The following is a 17,750-nucleotide window of genomic DNA, read 5'->3' as shown; positions in this document are numbered from 1 at the left end:
GAGGGAGAAAATAAGAGACAGCCAATTGAAATGAAGGACTACAAAATGTGAGGCATTTGGTGCCACGAACACAAAGACTGACTGACAGACTCACCTGGCCAGTGTGCTCCGTCTCATCTTTGTTGATGAGGTACATTAAGAAGAACCTGTAGAGAACAGACAGACAGGCAGGTCAGCGTGATGGCAGATGGTCATGGACACGCACTGTTGACTGATTACAGGGAGAACACATACATGTAGTTGGCCAAGTTGTGTTCCTCCAGGGTGTGGGTCTCGAAGCCGTGCGGCGTCGTATCAAAGTAGTCGCTTCCAATTCCACAGATGAAGCACTTGGTCTACAAGAATCAAATAAACAGAAACAGTAGGCAAGATGGTGGTATGTGCCTAACTATGTGACTGACTTAAACTCACCTAAAACTGATGAACGCCAAAGATACAATTATTTTTTTTTAAAGATCTGTACCTCCATGTCTTCCTTAACCTGCTCTTGTTGGTCTCGGAGCTCTCCGAAGGCATCAATGATCAGACCTGTAGGAAACACACAAACTCACAGCCATCCCATCCCTCACAGTCGAATGGAATTATGACTAGATATCTAGTCAATTATTTTAAATTATGACTAGATATCCGAGATTGCCCTTGCTTGAGGTACTGTACAGTGGTGGAGTAGTGTTTTGCAATGCATAAGAGGGACGGTGCCATACCCTGGATGATGGCCAACAGGATGACAATGACAAAGAAGAAGAAGGTGATGTCAAAGACCACCCGGTAGAGCTCGTACACGTCTCCCGCCGGGTCCTCGATCTCGTCCCCTATGCCACCGCCAGCACGCACGCCCACGTACATGTGGAAGAGGTAGCACTGACACAAGTGGAGGGAAGAGAGCACATTGAATATAGAGAAGTAGTAAGTCAACTCAAACATACTGTACGACTATAGAGTATATAAGTCGCTCTGGATAAGAGCGTCTGCTAAATGACTTAAATGTAAATGTAAATATGGTATAGCATAGAGCTGGCAGAAAACATAGCACCGACTCACAGTCATCATGTCGTCACATTTCATATCCGGCTCATCCTCATCTTCACTCTTGTTGTAAAACTTGCGGAAGAAGATAAAGGCCACTACAGTGTAGAGATACACCACCACTGCCAACAAGCCCAATGTCATCATGAGCTAGGAGGGAGACAGGGAATGAGTCGTATCGGCAGCACAGTCACTGAAAAACAGAGGCTGGAAGGGTGTACCTGTTCCTACCTGTTTCCCATTGTGGGTGACAGAGGACAGGATAGTACGCAGATCCTTCACACCGATGGCTATGTCCAGCAAGTGACAGGCATAGAAGAAGTTGTTGTAATGTCCAAGCAAGGACATGATCGTGTACCAACACAGATAGAGAAAAGTCTGGGGGGGAAGAGATTGAAATGATAATATAAAAGTTTGTCTTCAACCTACAGTATGAAAAGGTACAATTATTATAACCAATACATCTACAGCACAAATATAGAAAATACTATTCATCTATGATCCCTCTTACCCCGTCTGTGAACACAACTCCACATTTCCAGATCTGGTACTTAAAGTCAATAGATGTACACCTGAAAAATATATGATTGGATTTCAATGACAAAATGTTCAACTTTTTATGTAGCTAGTAGGGTTAACAATATACGGTTAATTTAAGTGGCTCAATAACCCCATGAAAAGCTCCCCTATCAAGATAGGTGTATCTTGTGTGTATAACAGCATTGGAAGTGTGTATAACAGCATCGGAAGTGTGTATAACAGCATTGGTTAATACCAGGCCAACGTGGAATTGTCTGGTTCCTCCGGCTTCTTATCGGTTTGTTGACTGACGTCCAACGAGGCTAAATCCATGCCTAAAAGCTCTGCGATCCTCTCTCTGCCGTAAATGTCTCCATACTTATCCAGGACCTGGCCACACAGACATACAACATGGACCATTCCATACAGATACCAACTCAACCAACTTCATCCCTATATAGCCTCCAAGACCAAAAAGTGTCTCACCTTTCGCTTCACAAACTTGTCCCAGTAGTTGTTTGGGAAAGAACTGTGAATAGAATTGTGAAAAGATGTGCATCATTTAAGCTGTAATTCCTCACATTTTCTGAAAGGAGATATAATATTATTGGTAGAGGTGCACTTCTAGGAGCTTGCTTACGGTGTGTTGAGGACCAGTCTGTCCCATTGGCCTTTGATGTCATCATCCTCAGGCTGCTCTGTGATGTAAAGACCATCAAACTCCAGCTTCCTGGCCAGCTCCTTCTCCCTCTTAAAGATCACCAGAGGGATCTAAGAGGAACACACATTGTCTGTTGTCATTGAGGTGGTTATGTCATGATACAGATCACTCGTGTTCTTGATGAAAAAATAAATCCCACTAACTGTTATGGGGCAAAGATACATTTGATGTCTGTTGTTATTGTAGTTGTAGTAGTATGTATTAGTAGTGTGTAGTATGTAGTAGTAGTAGTATGTCATAGTAGTAGTAGTTGGTAGTAATAGTGTGACTCGCGCAATACGGATGTGGTCAGATGATGCGGATGCTACGCTACAGGATTGGAATATGTTCTGTGATTCATCCAATGGCATTGAGGAGTATACCACCTCAGTCACCAGCTTCAACAATAAGTGCATTGACGACGTCGTCCCCACAGTGACCATACGTACATATCCCAACCAGAAGCCATGGATTACAGGCAACATCCACACCGAGCTAAAGGCTAGAGCTGCCGCTTTCAAGGAGCGGGACACTAATCCAGACATTTATAAGAAATCCCGCTATGCCCTCAGATGGACCATCACACAGGCATAGCGTCAATAAAGGACTAAGATTGAATCATTCTACACCGGCTCTGACGCTTGTCGGATGTGGCAGGGCTAGCAAACTATTACGGACTACAAAAGGAAACACAAGCTGCCCAGTGACGCGAGCCTACCAGACGAGCTAAATGCCTTTTATGCTTTGAGGCAAGCAACACTGAAGCATGCATGAGAGCACCAGCTGTTCCGGACGAATGTGTGATCACACTTTCCTTTGAACAGGTCAACATTCACAAGGACGCGGGGCCACACGGATTATCAGGGCGTGGACTCAGAGCACTCGCGGACCAACTGGCAAGTGTCTACACTAATATTTTCAACCTCTCCCTGACCATCTCTGTAATACCTACATGTTTCAAGCAGACCACCATAGTCCCTGTGCCCAAGAACGCAAAGGTACCTGCCTAAATGACTACCGCCCCGTAGCACTCACGTCGATAGCCATGTAGTGCTTTGAAAGGCTGGTCATGGCTCATATCAACACCATCATCCCGGAAACCCTAGACCCACTCCAATTCGCATACCGCCCCAATAGATCCACAGATGACGCATTCTCAATCGCACTCCACACTGCCCTTTCCCACCTGGACAAAAGAGACAGCCAATTCCTGTTCATTGATTACAGCTCAGAGTTCAACACCATAGTGCCCACAAATCTCATCAATAAGCTAAGGACCCTGGGACTAAACACCTCCCTCTGCAACTGGATCCTGGACTTCCTGACGGGCCGCCCCCAGGTGGTAAGGGTAGGCAACAACAATCTGCCACGCTAGTCATAGACTGTTCTCTCTGCTACCGCACGGTAAGCGGTACCGGAGCGCCAAGTCTAGGTCCAAGAGGCTTCTAAACAGCTTCTACCTCCAAGCCATAAGACTCCTGAACGTCTAATCACATGGCTACCCAGACTATTTGCAATGCCCCCCCCCACCCCCTCTTTTACACTGCTGCTACTCTCTGTTGTTATCCTCTATGCATAGTCACTTTAATAAATGTACCTTCATGTACATATTACCTCAACTAACTGGTGCCCCCGAACATTGACTCTGTACCGGTACCCCCCTGTATATAGTCTCGCTATTGTTATTTTACTGCTGCTCTTTAATTACTTGTTACGTTTATTTCTTATTTGTATCCATATTTTTTAACTGCATTGTTGGATAGGGGCTAGTAAGTAAGCATTTCACTGTAAGGTCTGTTGTATTCGGAGCATGTGACTAACACAGTTTGATTTGATTAGTATGTAGTAGTAGTAGTACAGTAGAGGCTGATGAGGGGAGGATGGCTCATAATAATTGCTGGAATGGAGTGAACGGAATGGTATGTTTGATACTCAGCGGCCTCCACTGTAGTAGTGGATGTATGTATGTATGTATGTATGTATGTATGTATGTATGTATGTATGCATGTATGCATGTATGTACGTATGTGTAGTAGTAGTATGCATGCATGTAGTAGTAGCAGTAGTTGTAGTATCTACTATTGCATGAACCTCACCTTTAGACAGTTGTAGCCGATGATGCAGAGGAAGGCGATGACTGTGTGCATGGCGGCCAGGAATGTGAGGGTGGGCTGCATGTAGCCAGTGCTCTCCTCCAAGAAGAAGTAGACTGGGCCCTCCTCCTCCTCCTCCTGGTCTCCTCCTTCATCCCCACCAGATCCCTCCGTCTCTTCTGCTGAGCCCTCAAACAGCCCACTGCCCTCAAACAGCGCCCCCACTCCCGAGCCCTCAAACATGCCAGAGCCCTCCACCTCATCACCTTCTCCAGGGGGGCTGTCCGACACCTGAACAATGGAAACACAGATGCATGTGAACATTTAACACTTGACGTGTTATGCAGGGATGAGGTCAATTCCAATTGAAGGTAGTCAATTCAGGAAGTACTTTGAATTTAAAATTCTAAAACCCTGGTTATATGTAATGTTTAGGTCAGAACACTATACAACCACATGTCACTTCCCACCTGGAGAGGGTATTACACATAAAACAAATCAAATGATGGTCAGAAACACTACATGACCAAAAGTATGTCGACACCTGCTCGTCAAACATTCTCATTCCAAAATCATGGCCATTAATATAGTTTTTTCTCCATTTTACTGCAATAACAGCCTCCACTAGATGTTGGAGCATTGCTGCGGCCGGGGACTTGCTTCCATTCAGCAACGAGCATTATAGTGAGGTCAGGCACTGATGTTGGGCGATTAGGCCTGGCTCGCAGTCGGCGTTCCATTTCATCCCAAAGGTGTTTGATGGGGTTGAGTTCAGGGTTCTGTGCAGGCCAGTCAAGTTCTTCCACACCAATCTCCACAAACCATTTATGTATGGACCTCGCTTTGTGCACGGGGGTATTGTCATGCTGAAACTGGAAAAGGCCTTCCCCAAACTGTTGCCACAAAGTTGGAAGCACAGAATCGTCTAGAATGTCATTGTATGCTGTAGCGTAAAGATTCCCTTCACTGGAACTAAGGGACCTGAACCATGAAAAACAGCCTCAGACCATTATTCCTCCTCCATAAAACTTCACAGTTGACACTATGCATTGAGGCAGGTAGCGTTCTCCTGGCATCCGCCAAACCCAGATTCGTCCGTCGGACTACCAGATGGTGAAGCGTGATTCATCACTCCAGGGAACACGTTTCCACTGCTCCAGAGTCCAATGGTGGCCAGCTTTATACCACTCCAGCTTGGCATTGCGCATGGTGATCTTAGGCTTGTGTGCGGCTGCTCGGCCATGGAAACCCATTTCATGAAGCTCCCGATGAACAGTTATTGTGCTGACGTGGCTTCCAGAGGCAGTTTGGAACTCGTTAGTGAGTGTTACAAGGAGGACTCGGTGGTCCCGCTGTGAGCTCCAAATCAAATCAAATGGTAGGCTTGTGTAGCCTACTGTACCATGTTTCCACTTCACAATAACAGCACTTACAGTTGACCGGGGCAACTCTAGCAGGACCGGAAATTTCTCAAGTGGTGTCCACATACTTTTGTACATATTGTGTATTTCAAGTGACAGCTATTTTTATATATACTGTAAGAATTTGTTCACCTTGTAGAATAGTAGAATGAAGTTTAGGGCAAATGCAATGAACAGTGCCAGAAAACGCAGATTGTAAAAGTTCCGAGAGAGGTAGTTCTGGGAAAGAAAGAGACAAAATGTTGTATTAAATCACAGGTGGACAGAGGAATTGACAGTATCCAAATTGCCACATCAGCACGTCACAAAAACTATTAGAGGAGAGCAATTATTGAATTGCCATGTCTAACCAAGAATTTGTTTCTTTGGATGTCCAGCTCAGTCCAGAGTTGGAACCCTTGCTCCCGGTGTTGTTTCTTATTTTTCTTATCCTTGGCCTTCTTTTCCTTCGGTTCCTCCTGTTTCTCCTCCTCTTTGGCCTCGGCTTCCTTCTCAGCCTTCTCTCCATTTTCAGTGCTGAAAATTAAGTAAATGGGGTGTTTGGTTTTAGCACGTTCCAACAAACACCAAAAGATGAACGCATGTACAGTATTGGTTAATAAAGGGGCATGGGAGAGTGTAGGGAGGCAGGACATGTTTATCTACTGTACATGTAGGAAGATGGCCTGAGGTACTCACTCTGCCTTCTCAGGCTCTGGAGGGGGCTCCTCTATGGCAGGAGCAGGAGCAGGTTCAGCAGCTTGGCCATCAGCAGCTGCAGCAGCACCCTCCTCTGGTTGCTGCAAACCACAAGAAAAGCTAATTAGTATAAGTGAATGTAGACATACTTTACTGGAAAGCTCCCAATGCACTTTTTAGTCACTGCATTAAATAGGAAAGGTGCCTCACCTGTTTCCTCCTGGTCAAAGGAGTACCCTCAGGAGTAGGAGGCTCAACAGTGGCCTCAATTCCCATGTCACCAAGTCCTCCTGGAGCATCAATGCGTGGTGGCCCCCCACCTTCCTTGTCTTGGTTGTCCTCCTCCTCCTCCTCTCCACCGCCTGTGTCCATTTGGTCAGTCACCCCTCCTGCCTCCTGCTCCTCCCCAGTCCTAGGCTCCCCTGGCAGGTCCCCGTGCACCTCATCCTGGGTGGGGTCGGGCATACTGGCCAAGATCTCTGTCACTGTGATGTTCTTGGCTCCCTCCACCAGGCCTCCTCCAAATAGAGTTTGCCAAATGAGCAGGAAAAAGCCATTACATACACTGTAAATGAAGTGCAGGATGCCAATGAGGATAGTCCATAAGAAGGTGGCCAGACCCACCACTATCTGCTTGATGGTCATCTTCCTCACTCTGCGGTACTGCCTGCGCAGGTTACGGAAGGTGAAGATACTCAGGAAGTTCAATAAGCTGTTGATAAAGTCTGCAAAGGCAGAGCTGGACTCTGGCTCTCCTTCCTCTCCATTGCCCTCTTCATCTCCCCCTCCACCTCCTCCTGCCTCAGCTCCTCCTTCAGCCGGCTCATCATCATCCTCCTCCTCCTTCTCCTCCTCCTGCTCCGAGATCTGGGAGGCGATGTTCATCTCAAAGATGGTGTCCTCGCAGAAGTTGACAAACATCTCCATCTTCTCCGACTCGCCCCCCTCATTGACCACATCAAAGATGAACTGTCGTTTGGACTCTCTGACCTGAGGCATCTCCCACTGTGTCCGGTTGACCTCGCTGATCTCAAAGTAAATACGCTCTATCTTCCTGCTGGCACCCATGATCTCTATACGGCCCAGGAAGGGGCGGAAGTAGTTGAGTACACTCTCTGCCTGCTCTAAGAAGTTCTTCAGCCTGAGGTCATGAGGGACATGTTCAGACAGGTTAGTCAGCAACACTGCAATGTTAAAACCAATGTCTTTAGCTGGCTCCTGGAAGCGGTCGGCAAACTCCTCAAAGTTGATCATGTCATTCTCATCGGCCTCTGAGCAGGACAACAGGAATTGGATCTCAGAGGGAGAGTACTGTTTCTGGCTGTCCATGGCCTTCTGAAAGTCCTTCTTAGAGATCAACCCTCTGGGGTCGGTCACGTAATCACGGAAGGCGTCTGACGCCACAATGTCCTTCAGTTTGAGAAACATGTCAAAGAATTTGAGGATCATCTCCACGTTGCTGGACGATTCCACCAGCATGTCCACCATCTGACGGGCAATGGTGCCATTCACAACATTACCTGACACATGGCATAAAATGGAGGCAAATAATAAAGGAGGTGAGAGATTTTAAAGAGAAAAGGCAGAAACAGCAGAAAGATTCTGTCATAAAAATGCATTTTTACCCTCCAGTAGAGAGAGCAGCATAACCACCATGTCTTTTTGGAGGTCCAGTAGCTCCTTCAGCAGGCCAATCTGGCTGGAATCCTACGAGACAGCACAAACACATACAGTGCCTTCAGAAAGTATTCACACCCCTTGACTTTATTTGTTGCGTTACATAGTGGGATTAAAATTGATTTAATTGTCTTTTTTGGTCAATGATCTACACAAAATACTCTAATGTCAAAGTGGAAGAAAAAAAATGTAACTGTAAAAGAAATATAGATATAAAAAGTTTAACACTAATACATCTTGATTAGATAAGTATTCAACCCTCTGAGTCAATACATGTTAGAATCACCTTTGGCAGCGATTAAAGCTGTGAGTCTTTCTGGGTAAGTCTAAGAGCTTTCCACACCTGGATTGTGCAACAATTGCCCATTATTCTTGAAAAAATTATTCAAGCTCTGTCAAATTGGTTGTTGATCATTGCTAGACAACCATTTTCAGGTCTTGCCATAGTTATTCAAACAGAATCAAGTAAAAAATGTAACTCGGATAATCAGGAACATTCACTGTCTTCTTGGTAAGAAACTGCAGTGTAGATTTGGCCTTGTGTTTTGGTTATTGTACTGCTGAAATGTGATAACATCTCCCAGTATCTGGTGGAAAGCAGACTGAACCAGTTTTTTCTCTAGGATTTTGCCTGTGCTTAGCTCCATTCTGTTTATTTTTTATCCTGAAAAACTCGCCAGTACTTAACAATTGCAAGCATACCTATAACATGATGCAGCTACAACTATGCTTGAAAATATGGCGAGTGCACTAAGTAATGTGTTGTATTTGCCCCAAACATAACACTTTGTTTTCAGGATTATATTTTTGTTTTAAAGAATTACTTTAGTGCCTTGTTGCAAACAGGATTTTGGAATATTTTTGTTCTGTAAACGCTTCCTTCTTTTCACTCTGTCAATTAGGTTAGTATTGTGGAGTAGCTACAATGTTTATTCATCCTGTTTTCTCCTATCACAGCCATTAAATTCTGTAACTATTTTAAAGTCACCATTGGCCTCATGATGAAATCCCTGAGCAGTTTCCTTCCTCTCGGGCAACTGAGTTTGGAAGGAAGCCTGTATATTTGTAGTGACTGGGTGTATTACACCATCCAAAGTGTAAATAATAACATCACCATGCTCAAAGGGATATTTAAATGTCTGCATTGGAAAACCTCCCTGGTCTTTGTGGTTGAATCTATGTTAGAAATTCACTGCTCGACTGAGAGACCTTACAGATAATTGTATGTATGGGGTACAGAGATGAGGTAGTCATTAAACAAATAATGTTAAACACTTATTGCACACAGAGTAAGTCCATGCAACTTATTATGTGGCTTGTTAAAACCTCTTAGGATTACCCCCTTTTTTTTCAATTTTCACCTACAATTATATACCCAAATCTAACTGCCTGTAGCTCAGGCCCTGAAGCAAGGAATGTAGTAGAATATAACACAAAGATCTGGTAAAAGATAATACCATGAAGGAAAAAAACATTATTTTGTCTTTTTTTTACCATCATCTTTGAAATGCAAGAGAAAGGCCATAATGTATTATTTCAGCCAAGGTACAATTTAGATTTTGGCCACTAGATGGCAGCACTGTATGTGCTGATCTAAAGAACCATTGAATTTCTGTTCAAAATGTTGTATCAAGACTGCCCAAATGTGCCTAATTTGTTTATTAATAACTTTCATGTTCAAAATTGTGCACTCTCCTCAAACAAAATAGCATGTTATTATTTCACTGTAATAGCTACTGTAAATTGGAGAGTGCAGTTAGATTAACAATAATTTAAGCTTTCTGCCAATATCAGATATGTCTATGTCCTGGGAAACGTTCTTGTTACATTCAACCTCAGCAGCATTAGCCTACGCTAGCTCAACCGTCACGTGGAAGAAACACCAATGCTGAAGTTAAGCACAATTTTACTCCTGAACTTATTTAGGCTTGCCATAACAAAGGGGTTGAATACTTAATAACTGAAGACATTTCAGCTTTTCATTTTTAATTTGTAAACATTAAAAAAAACTATTATATTTTGACATGATGGGGTATTGTGTGTAGGCCAGTTACAAAACATCTAAATGTAATCAATTTTAAATTCAGGCTGTAACACAACAACATGTGGAAAAAGTCAAGGGGTGTGAATACTTCCTAAAGACACTGTACAGAACATTTTAGGCCTGTAGACTTATAATGATAATGAAGATAATTCTTATGCCAATGGAATCTAGAAGTATTCATGCAGTGTGACAGTAGTGGGATGGCCCGAACCCATATGGTTTGGATTTCAGTGCAAACACCTTTCATTAATGAGTATTCAATGAGTTCACCAGCACAATGAGTCTCCAAATCTAAAATGTCCTTTCCCACCAACTATGTGTTCTACCACTCCTGAGAGTCATGCTATATCTTCTTTGATAAATTCACCCACAGGGGTTGAATAACTACTCCTGTACGTCATCTGGGGTCTGCGCTGTATATACAAGTAACTGCCAAAAGAAAGGATACACTTGAGTAAATGAGGGATACAAAGTATATTGAAAGCAGGTGCTTCCACACAGGTGTGGTTCCTGAGTTAAAACAAATAAAACATCCCATCATGCTTAGGGTCCTGTATAGAAATGCCCTGTTGCCCATTATTTTGGCTACCATGGCAAAAGAGGTCTCAGTGACTTTGAAAGAGGGATGTCAAAGGAGCATAGGGGGTTTAAAGTGTGTGTGTGTGTGTGTCTCAGTCACCAGATCTCAACCCAATTTAACACTTATGGGAGATTCAGGAGCGGTGCCTGAGACAGCGTTTTCTACCACCATCAACACCAAATGGTGGAATTTATCATGGATGAATGGTGTCGCTCTGATAGAGTTCCAGAAATGTACACGAAGGCGCATTGAAGCTATTCTGGCGGCCAACGCCCTTTAAAGACACTTAATGTTGGTGTTTCCTTTATTTTGGCAGTTACCTGTATGTGCTCTGAGAAATACATTATGAACTAGTACAAAACTGCCTTTCGAGTAAATGTCTTCATGTTAAGACATAAGGAGCTGAAGGTTAAAGGGATATCACCTTACCCTTAAGATGATCCTTTGCTTGCATTTTATTGAGACACACATTTAAAATATTTCACCATAAACAATTAACAAATCAGGAGAAAAATGTACCACACACATCAAGTTACATTTTACATGTACGGAACTTACAATTCAAGAGAACCTGTGTGTTCACTTGGTTTTTTGGCCAACAACATTAGTTGAAAAACTATTACAAGTGAAAAAGAATATTAATTGAACACAGAAAGATGAGTAGCATGCAACTCCAACTTATGCTGGGGCAAAGTTAGAATTAGTCAGAAAGCATCAGGTCAGAAGTGAACAGTATACAGCCAACCATCCATTACTGTGTATCGAGGTCATCCAAGTCATAAATGAGGTCACACAGAGGGGCAGATTAATACAGTGTATGCTCAATCAGGGAATGTTAAAGGGCTGTCTCTTTTCTCACTTAGCTTTACATTCACCTGCTTTTACGCATTTCATGTTACTATGCCTAATGCAGACTGTTAAAAGGGGCAATCAGCAGTTGCTACATCCATTTGATTGAAATGAATACTGTAAATGTAAACAAAAACATGGTGACACCTGTCATTTTGATATAATGTATGGTCAATCCTTGCATCCATAGCTCGGTCTATGAATTTGAGAGTGGTTACATTTCTCCTGCCCCTTCCCTCAGCTTTTTACCCGAAACCGGGCAGGGAAAACGCTTTGTTATTGATTCTACTGCTGATTGCCACTTTAAAGAAGTTGAGTAAAGTCTGGAATGAGAATCCAATATACAGCAGGTAGGTTAGTAATGTAATTTTATAAAGCACTTGACGTTAACCAAATAAAGCAATGTGGACCTCTGCCTTTCATTGTTGCAGTAGGTTGTTTTCAGTTGTTTTAATTGTTTTGGATGCTGCATTACAAAAACAATGAGTACTTGTCTAGTTCTTATTCCAGCTTTAAAGGCAGGTGAGTATAAAACAAACCGGGAAAAAAGGAAACCAGGGATGAATCAGGAAAAGAACTGGTAGACACTCAATCACGTCAATGATAGATAAATAAAAGGGATACATACTTTACCCTGCATAGACCATGTGAAAGACAGTTTACATAATCATTATCTCATACGATTTGTAAGCAGAGTAAGAACGTAAAGACAGTGCTACATTTCAAAGTACTTTGGTTTTTCCTGTTCAACTTTTATCAAGGTGTTATGTACTAGCATTACATCACTAATATACGTAATTCTAAGTACTGTACATATACTTTATCAATCTACTAACTATTTCCTCGTACGTAACTAACATACTTAGAGTACGATACAAATATGGTGTTCATTTCTTCAATTGCCACTGTTCAATAGCGTGCCATAGTCATATAGGTGGTATGTCTGCAAGCCAGTGCATTTGTGTGAATGTCAGGTAAAAAGAGAGCATGAGGAGATATCTGTGAGGGGAGGGGGGGGGGTAAGAGCGGACACTGATGTAACAGAGGTTTTAGCATCACAATAATATTTAGTTCACCATTCCAGATTCAGTTTCTACAAACTACTTCTACCGTAAATATATATATTTTTAGAAATTACAGACTCAAACAATGCAACAAAATAATTCAAGTTGTTTACTTGAAAAGTGTTTGTTAAATGCAAAGTTGGCAGTCAAGTGTAAGTTCATAACAAATGTTCACCCCTGCAACGGTAACACAGATCACTTTGATTGTGAAACCACAATCTTGTAGGTGCAGTTGCAAGCTGGTCGTGTATTTTGTGCACAGCAAGCAGTGTATACTAGCTACGTACAGATGTGTACGTTCACATATCAGATACATGTGTGTGATATTTCAACTGTGTCATTTCCTCATGCACAACAAATCAATGTTCGCTTAAGGTAGACCATTTGTGGTTTCGAAATGCTGCTGGCGGTGTTTTGTATGGTGAGAGATGGGTACAGTATGTGTTGAGGTAGGCTGCTTGTACCTGTGCCAGCTTCATCATCATGTGGGCAAAGACGTGGAGGAAGCCCACCACTGCATCCCACAGCCTGCTGTGGGTCAGGGACTGCTGGTTGCCTGTACACGGACCCTGAGGGGGGGGGGGGGGGGCACCAGGTACGGTCACACACATACCATACCCAGTAACATCCAGTCATCTACATGCTGTACAGACGAATGGGTTTATACTCACCTGGATGTACTCAGTCAGACTGTTGAAGATCTGCTTAGCCACTATCATGGCCTTGGAGAAGTTCTTCTTGCCTGGCTCATCAATTATATCTTTCCCAGAGTAATACCAGTAGAAATCACTGATTGACTCCTTGAGAGAGAGAGAGAGAGAGAGAAAGAATAGAGAGAGAGAGAAAGAGAGAGGAGAAGCGAAGAGAGAGAGAGCGAGCGGGAGAATGAAATATGTGCACGGTGAAAGGGATAACAGGACACCTCTTTAACAGGTATGTGTTAATAATCAGAGTCCCAGTACCTGCAGTCGGAGGAGGTAATCCACAGTGCAGATGATGATGTTTATAGTGGTGGTGCTGCCTGTCTGTGTCCGCAAGTAGTTCTGGAAATCTGAGACAAAACATACAGTCAGAGTCCACTCAAAGACGGCCAACTTTTGATTAGCATTACAGCGAGTCATGATTCAAGTCATGATTCAATGATAAATCTGTCATTTCTTAAATAGAACACCATTGACATAATTCCTCTCACCGTTATTGTGGCCCTCACAGAGCAGCTGCAACATGCGGAACAGATCACAGGTAAACTCATCATCCGCCATGACTTTCTCACCTGGGAGGGGGAGAGACAAAGGGACAGAGCATCAGACTAGTTCTAGGAATACTGGAAGTCTTTAAGATGGGGGGGGTTCAGTCAGGCTGCCTGTATTTGTATGAGGTGTAGGCTGGAGGCTAACTAGACAATTTGAGCCATTCATCGGAGTGTTAGCCTGTGTGCGCCATGGTCAGCAGCACACAAGCCTGCAGTAATAAGATGAGCGTGATGATCATTGCACAGCTCTCCATCACGTCTGGGTAATCGTGTTAGTAAGAGCTGCAATGACCTCCTTACAGACTGTCCATCTTCCTGATCACCTTGGCAACATAGACGAACAACAGTTTTTGTTGGATACCGGGGTTGTTCGCTGTAACTACAAAACAGGAAACCTCAAACACTTGCTGGAATCACGGCCAAGAGGTTGGCGTGTACTGCAATAACACATTCACAGCAACAAGCTATGATAAGAACTTCTGCACTTTTAGACACACAATCAAACACCATTAACGCCACATACATAAAACACGTACAGAAACAGTTGTCCATAAACACTGAAAAACACAGTATACTCTATAGACAGTATACACAGATAAAAGGACATGGTCACATCAACATGGATAGATACAATGGACATCACGGTATACAGACATACAACGTAATGGAGAAGTTCACTCCCTCAGTTGCTTAGTCAGTGCATGCAGAAACACAGAGTCATGCAGCACAGACCTACTATACTCCTCTAACTCCCCTGAGTGTAGGTTAGGGCCAGAGTTTGGTGTTCTGTCCAAGCAAGGTAAATAGGGGGGTTGATGTTTTCGCGGGGGGGGGGGAGCAGACACAAAGGGCTTATCGGGGAATCATGGCCAGGGACCAGGGTTAGCGAGTCAACGCTGAGGGTGAATTTGAGAGATCGATGGGATTGAGATATTGCGCTGATTCCGTGCTCAGGAATTCTTATAAATCACAATAGTGGCGAGCTTCGGAGTTTCAGTAGATCTGCGGTTAAACACTCAAGGGGAAAGAATGCTTTTCAGTCATTGTCTGTTGCTCGTGCAATGAACTCTTTGAGAGTTTAATACGTTTGCCATGTATACACAGACATGTATTTACCTGAATAAAACAACGGCATTGGCATCACTTGACATGACTGAAAAGTTATTTCATAAACTCTTTGAGTGTGAACTTGAATAGAGGTGGGCGCCACAACACGAGATCATTCAAAAGAGCTGAAGGAGATGAAGAGACAGGGAAGGTGACAGGGAGAGAAAGAGAAAAAGGTAGAAAAACAGAGGGACAGAGGTATCATTTACCCCGTTCTGACTTCATGTCTGAGGACCAGCAAAGGACGGAATGGGAGAGGGGAGGGAGGGACGCAATGATGGCAAGGTAGGGAAAGAGAGGGGTAGTGAGTTGACAGACGACAGTAGAATACTTACGAGTTGGGAGGGGTGGTTAACAACAGTCTATTGTCAACAATTCTAACTTAGAATTAGTTTACAAGTACATTAGACTTACAAAATATTCTACAAATAAACATTGAGTGTAAACACAAAATATTAGAAGGTCAAAATACAGTACTAGACAGACACTCTGTAAATTCAAATCACCATTTGACAAAATTACACAGTTAGATCAAAACATTGAATCATTCAATCATTATTGGACAGCAGAGTTTATGGATGTTACTACTAGTTAACACTCATAAGATGAGGAATGAAGTGGAGGAACTATCACTCAGTGACCATAGGCCCTGATGCTGAACAAGTGTGTGTGATTGCCTGGACAGGGCATGGATGCAAAGGTGGTGCAAGGTGAGGCAAAGGTGGAGAACCAGTGTCCAGTACGGTCAGAGCTTTAAACACTTACTTGTTCCCTCCTCCGACACCATACCCAGCCCCTCTGCCTTGTTCTGTCTCTCAAAGGCATTCAGGTCCAGGACACTGCCATGAAAAACCACACTTTTCTAAGCATACATAGTCACCTTTAATCAAACTTCATAAGCTGTTGACTCCGTTTTCTAGTGTGTATGTAAGTTCTATTCTATACTTGAGTAATTCACGGGTGAAGACAAAAACCTGCACGTCTGCATTAGAGCCTGGACACTCAAAAAGAACCCAACGTCCTTCTTATCCTTCAGGTACTCAAGCATTTTCTGCAAACAGATAGTGAGACCAGTCAATAACGATTATAACCTCAGGTCAGATGGACAGAGCCCACTGGGGTGACACTAACCTGTTGAACCTCAACGTTACCACCGTTTAGGATGGAGATGCCCAGTTTAAGAGTGGAGGACACCATGCAGCCAGTCTCACCTAGATGGAGCAAAAAGTACTCGTTACCATTCTAGATGACGGGTGTAAATAATGTCTTCGGAATGTGTCGACCATGACAGGTATCCTTCAAATACGCGCACTGTGACTGAGAGACGTCGACTTGTAGGGTTAGCCTGTAGGGAGCATGCATGGTGTACCGTACAGGCCGGGGAAGTACCTTTGCAAGCACTGATCATCTGCAGCACCATCTCAGCCGCCCCACGGTTGTGGAGACGGGACTGCTGGTATAGGAGCCTCTGCTTCTCCATCTCTTTTTCCTACGATAAGAGACACAGATGCTGTGACTGTGTCCTAGTGGTCACACATCCCACCCCGCAGTCACTCTGCATTCACACAGCTAGTTCCTAGCTGGCTAGACGTTCTCCCTGACCCCCACTGACTTACAGCCGTAAATGTTTTTATTAGTGTAGGCCTATAGTTTTACATGCTACACATCACAGGCGGCTGGTGGCACCGTCATTGGGGAGGACGGGCTCAACGTAATGGTTGGAACGGACTAAATGGAACGGTATCAAACACATAGTTTCCATGTCATTATTATAAGCCGTCCTCCCCTCACCAGCATCCTGTGCTACATACTGTATCCGTCTACATTTGATATTGTTTCTCATTCTCAGTATCTTCTCTGTCTCTATTTCTTTCTTGTCATTTTCCTCTCATTGTGTGGAAAAAACGAATTCAAACCTGCATGCTTGGTGTGCTTTTTGACTCGTTTTTCCACTTTTCATTACCTTTATATCACCTGTCTGTCTCATTCTCTCTCCCCGGTTAATTAGTCATGGAGTCGTTACACTAGTTCTTCACGTTTGCCGACTTGAGCAAACGTTCGACTACAGCAAACAGCCCTGATGGCCTTGCATAATGCAGTGGTAGCAAATGCAAAAGGACCATACAGGATCTATTGAATAACCACAGCGTCTCCCCTGGTGTCTTATATCACATTTTGAACTTTACACAAGCCCTCAGAGTGGAGCTGTTCTACTCAAAGGAATATTATGATGTTTCTATTTAAAAAACCCAAACATCTCTTTGTCACAGAACCACATTTACTGTAATGCAGTTCAGCATATATAAGGTATAAAAACGAACCAGATCTATTATTGTAACCAACATTTTCTTTAAAACAAGATTTAATTCAAACAAAATACAAACATGTTTTATAAGTATCCCCACCCACAGCCTCCCACCCTCCTACCCCACCCACAGCCTCCCACCCTCCTACCCCACCCACACCCACCCAAAGCGCCACCCACCGCCCGCGTATGCCTGACCATGGTCTACCCAGTAAGTGTGGTGAAGGTGCACTTGACATTACTTAGAGGGTTTCCAATCCATGGAAACATTAAGGATGTTTGGATAAGCCCTGCCTGAGGTGTAGTATACAGTTTGTCTACCAGGGAATGTGTTGTTGCTGTAACTATGTGTACACATACTGTTACTGTATGTGTCTGCCTATGTGTCTAGGAGAGTAGACTGGCTTTCACTGTAGTCTATTGGTCAATAGGCTA

General features: G+C 43.5%; 1 protein-coding gene across 3 annotated transcripts in view; it reads right to left on the bottom strand.

Moving 5' to 3' along the window:
- The window catches only part of LOC129868982 (ryanodine receptor 1-like), a 69,385-nt gene that overhangs the window by 982 nt on the left and 50,653 nt on the right, over positions 1–17,750 (bottom strand). For 2 of the 3 annotated variants that reach the window (XM_055943389.1, XM_055943391.1), the window contains 26 exons: positions 16,400–16,499; positions 16,142–16,221; positions 15,985–16,061; positions 15,776–15,849; positions 15,220–15,237; positions 13,844–13,924; positions 13,614–13,702; positions 13,323–13,451; positions 13,116–13,220; positions 11,168–11,185; positions 8,063–8,144; positions 6,648–7,957; positions 6,438–6,538; positions 6,110–6,275; positions 5,892–5,978; positions 4,342–4,629; positions 2,186–2,316; positions 2,032–2,074; positions 1,802–1,935; positions 1,538–1,598; positions 1,258–1,404; positions 1,042–1,176; positions 705–861; positions 464–528; positions 235–335; positions 95–146 (listed from right to left, as the gene is read on the bottom strand). In XM_055943389.1, coding sequence (XP_055799364.1) covers positions 95–146; positions 235–335; positions 464–528; positions 705–861; positions 1,042–1,176; positions 1,258–1,404; positions 1,538–1,598; positions 1,802–1,935; positions 2,032–2,074; positions 2,186–2,316; positions 4,342–4,629; positions 5,892–5,978; positions 6,110–6,275; positions 6,438–6,538; positions 6,648–7,957; positions 8,063–8,144; positions 11,168–11,185; positions 13,116–13,220; positions 13,323–13,451; positions 13,614–13,702; positions 13,844–13,924; positions 15,220–15,237; positions 15,776–15,849; positions 15,985–16,061; positions 16,142–16,221; positions 16,400–16,499 — 3,831 coding nt within the window. The remainder of the gene's footprint in view (positions 1–94; positions 147–234; positions 336–463; positions 529–704; positions 862–1,041; positions 1,177–1,257; positions 1,405–1,537; positions 1,599–1,801; positions 1,936–2,031; positions 2,075–2,185; positions 2,317–4,341; positions 4,630–5,891; positions 5,979–6,109; positions 6,276–6,437; positions 6,539–6,647; positions 7,958–8,062; positions 8,145–11,167; positions 11,186–13,115; positions 13,221–13,322; positions 13,452–13,613; positions 13,703–13,843; positions 13,925–15,219; positions 15,238–15,775; positions 15,850–15,984; positions 16,062–16,141; positions 16,222–16,399; positions 16,500–17,750) is intronic. The other variant, XM_055943390.1, reaches the window with a different exon arrangement.

This window comes from Salvelinus fontinalis, chromosome 13, assembly GCF_029448725.1.
Source record: "Salvelinus fontinalis isolate EN_2023a chromosome 13, ASM2944872v1, whole genome shotgun sequence".
Lineage (NCBI taxonomy): Eukaryota > Metazoa > Chordata > Actinopteri > Salmoniformes > Salmonidae > Salvelinus > Salvelinus fontinalis.
Note: the sequence above shows the minus strand (reverse complement) of the source record. Positions and strands in the feature narration are given on the sequence as shown.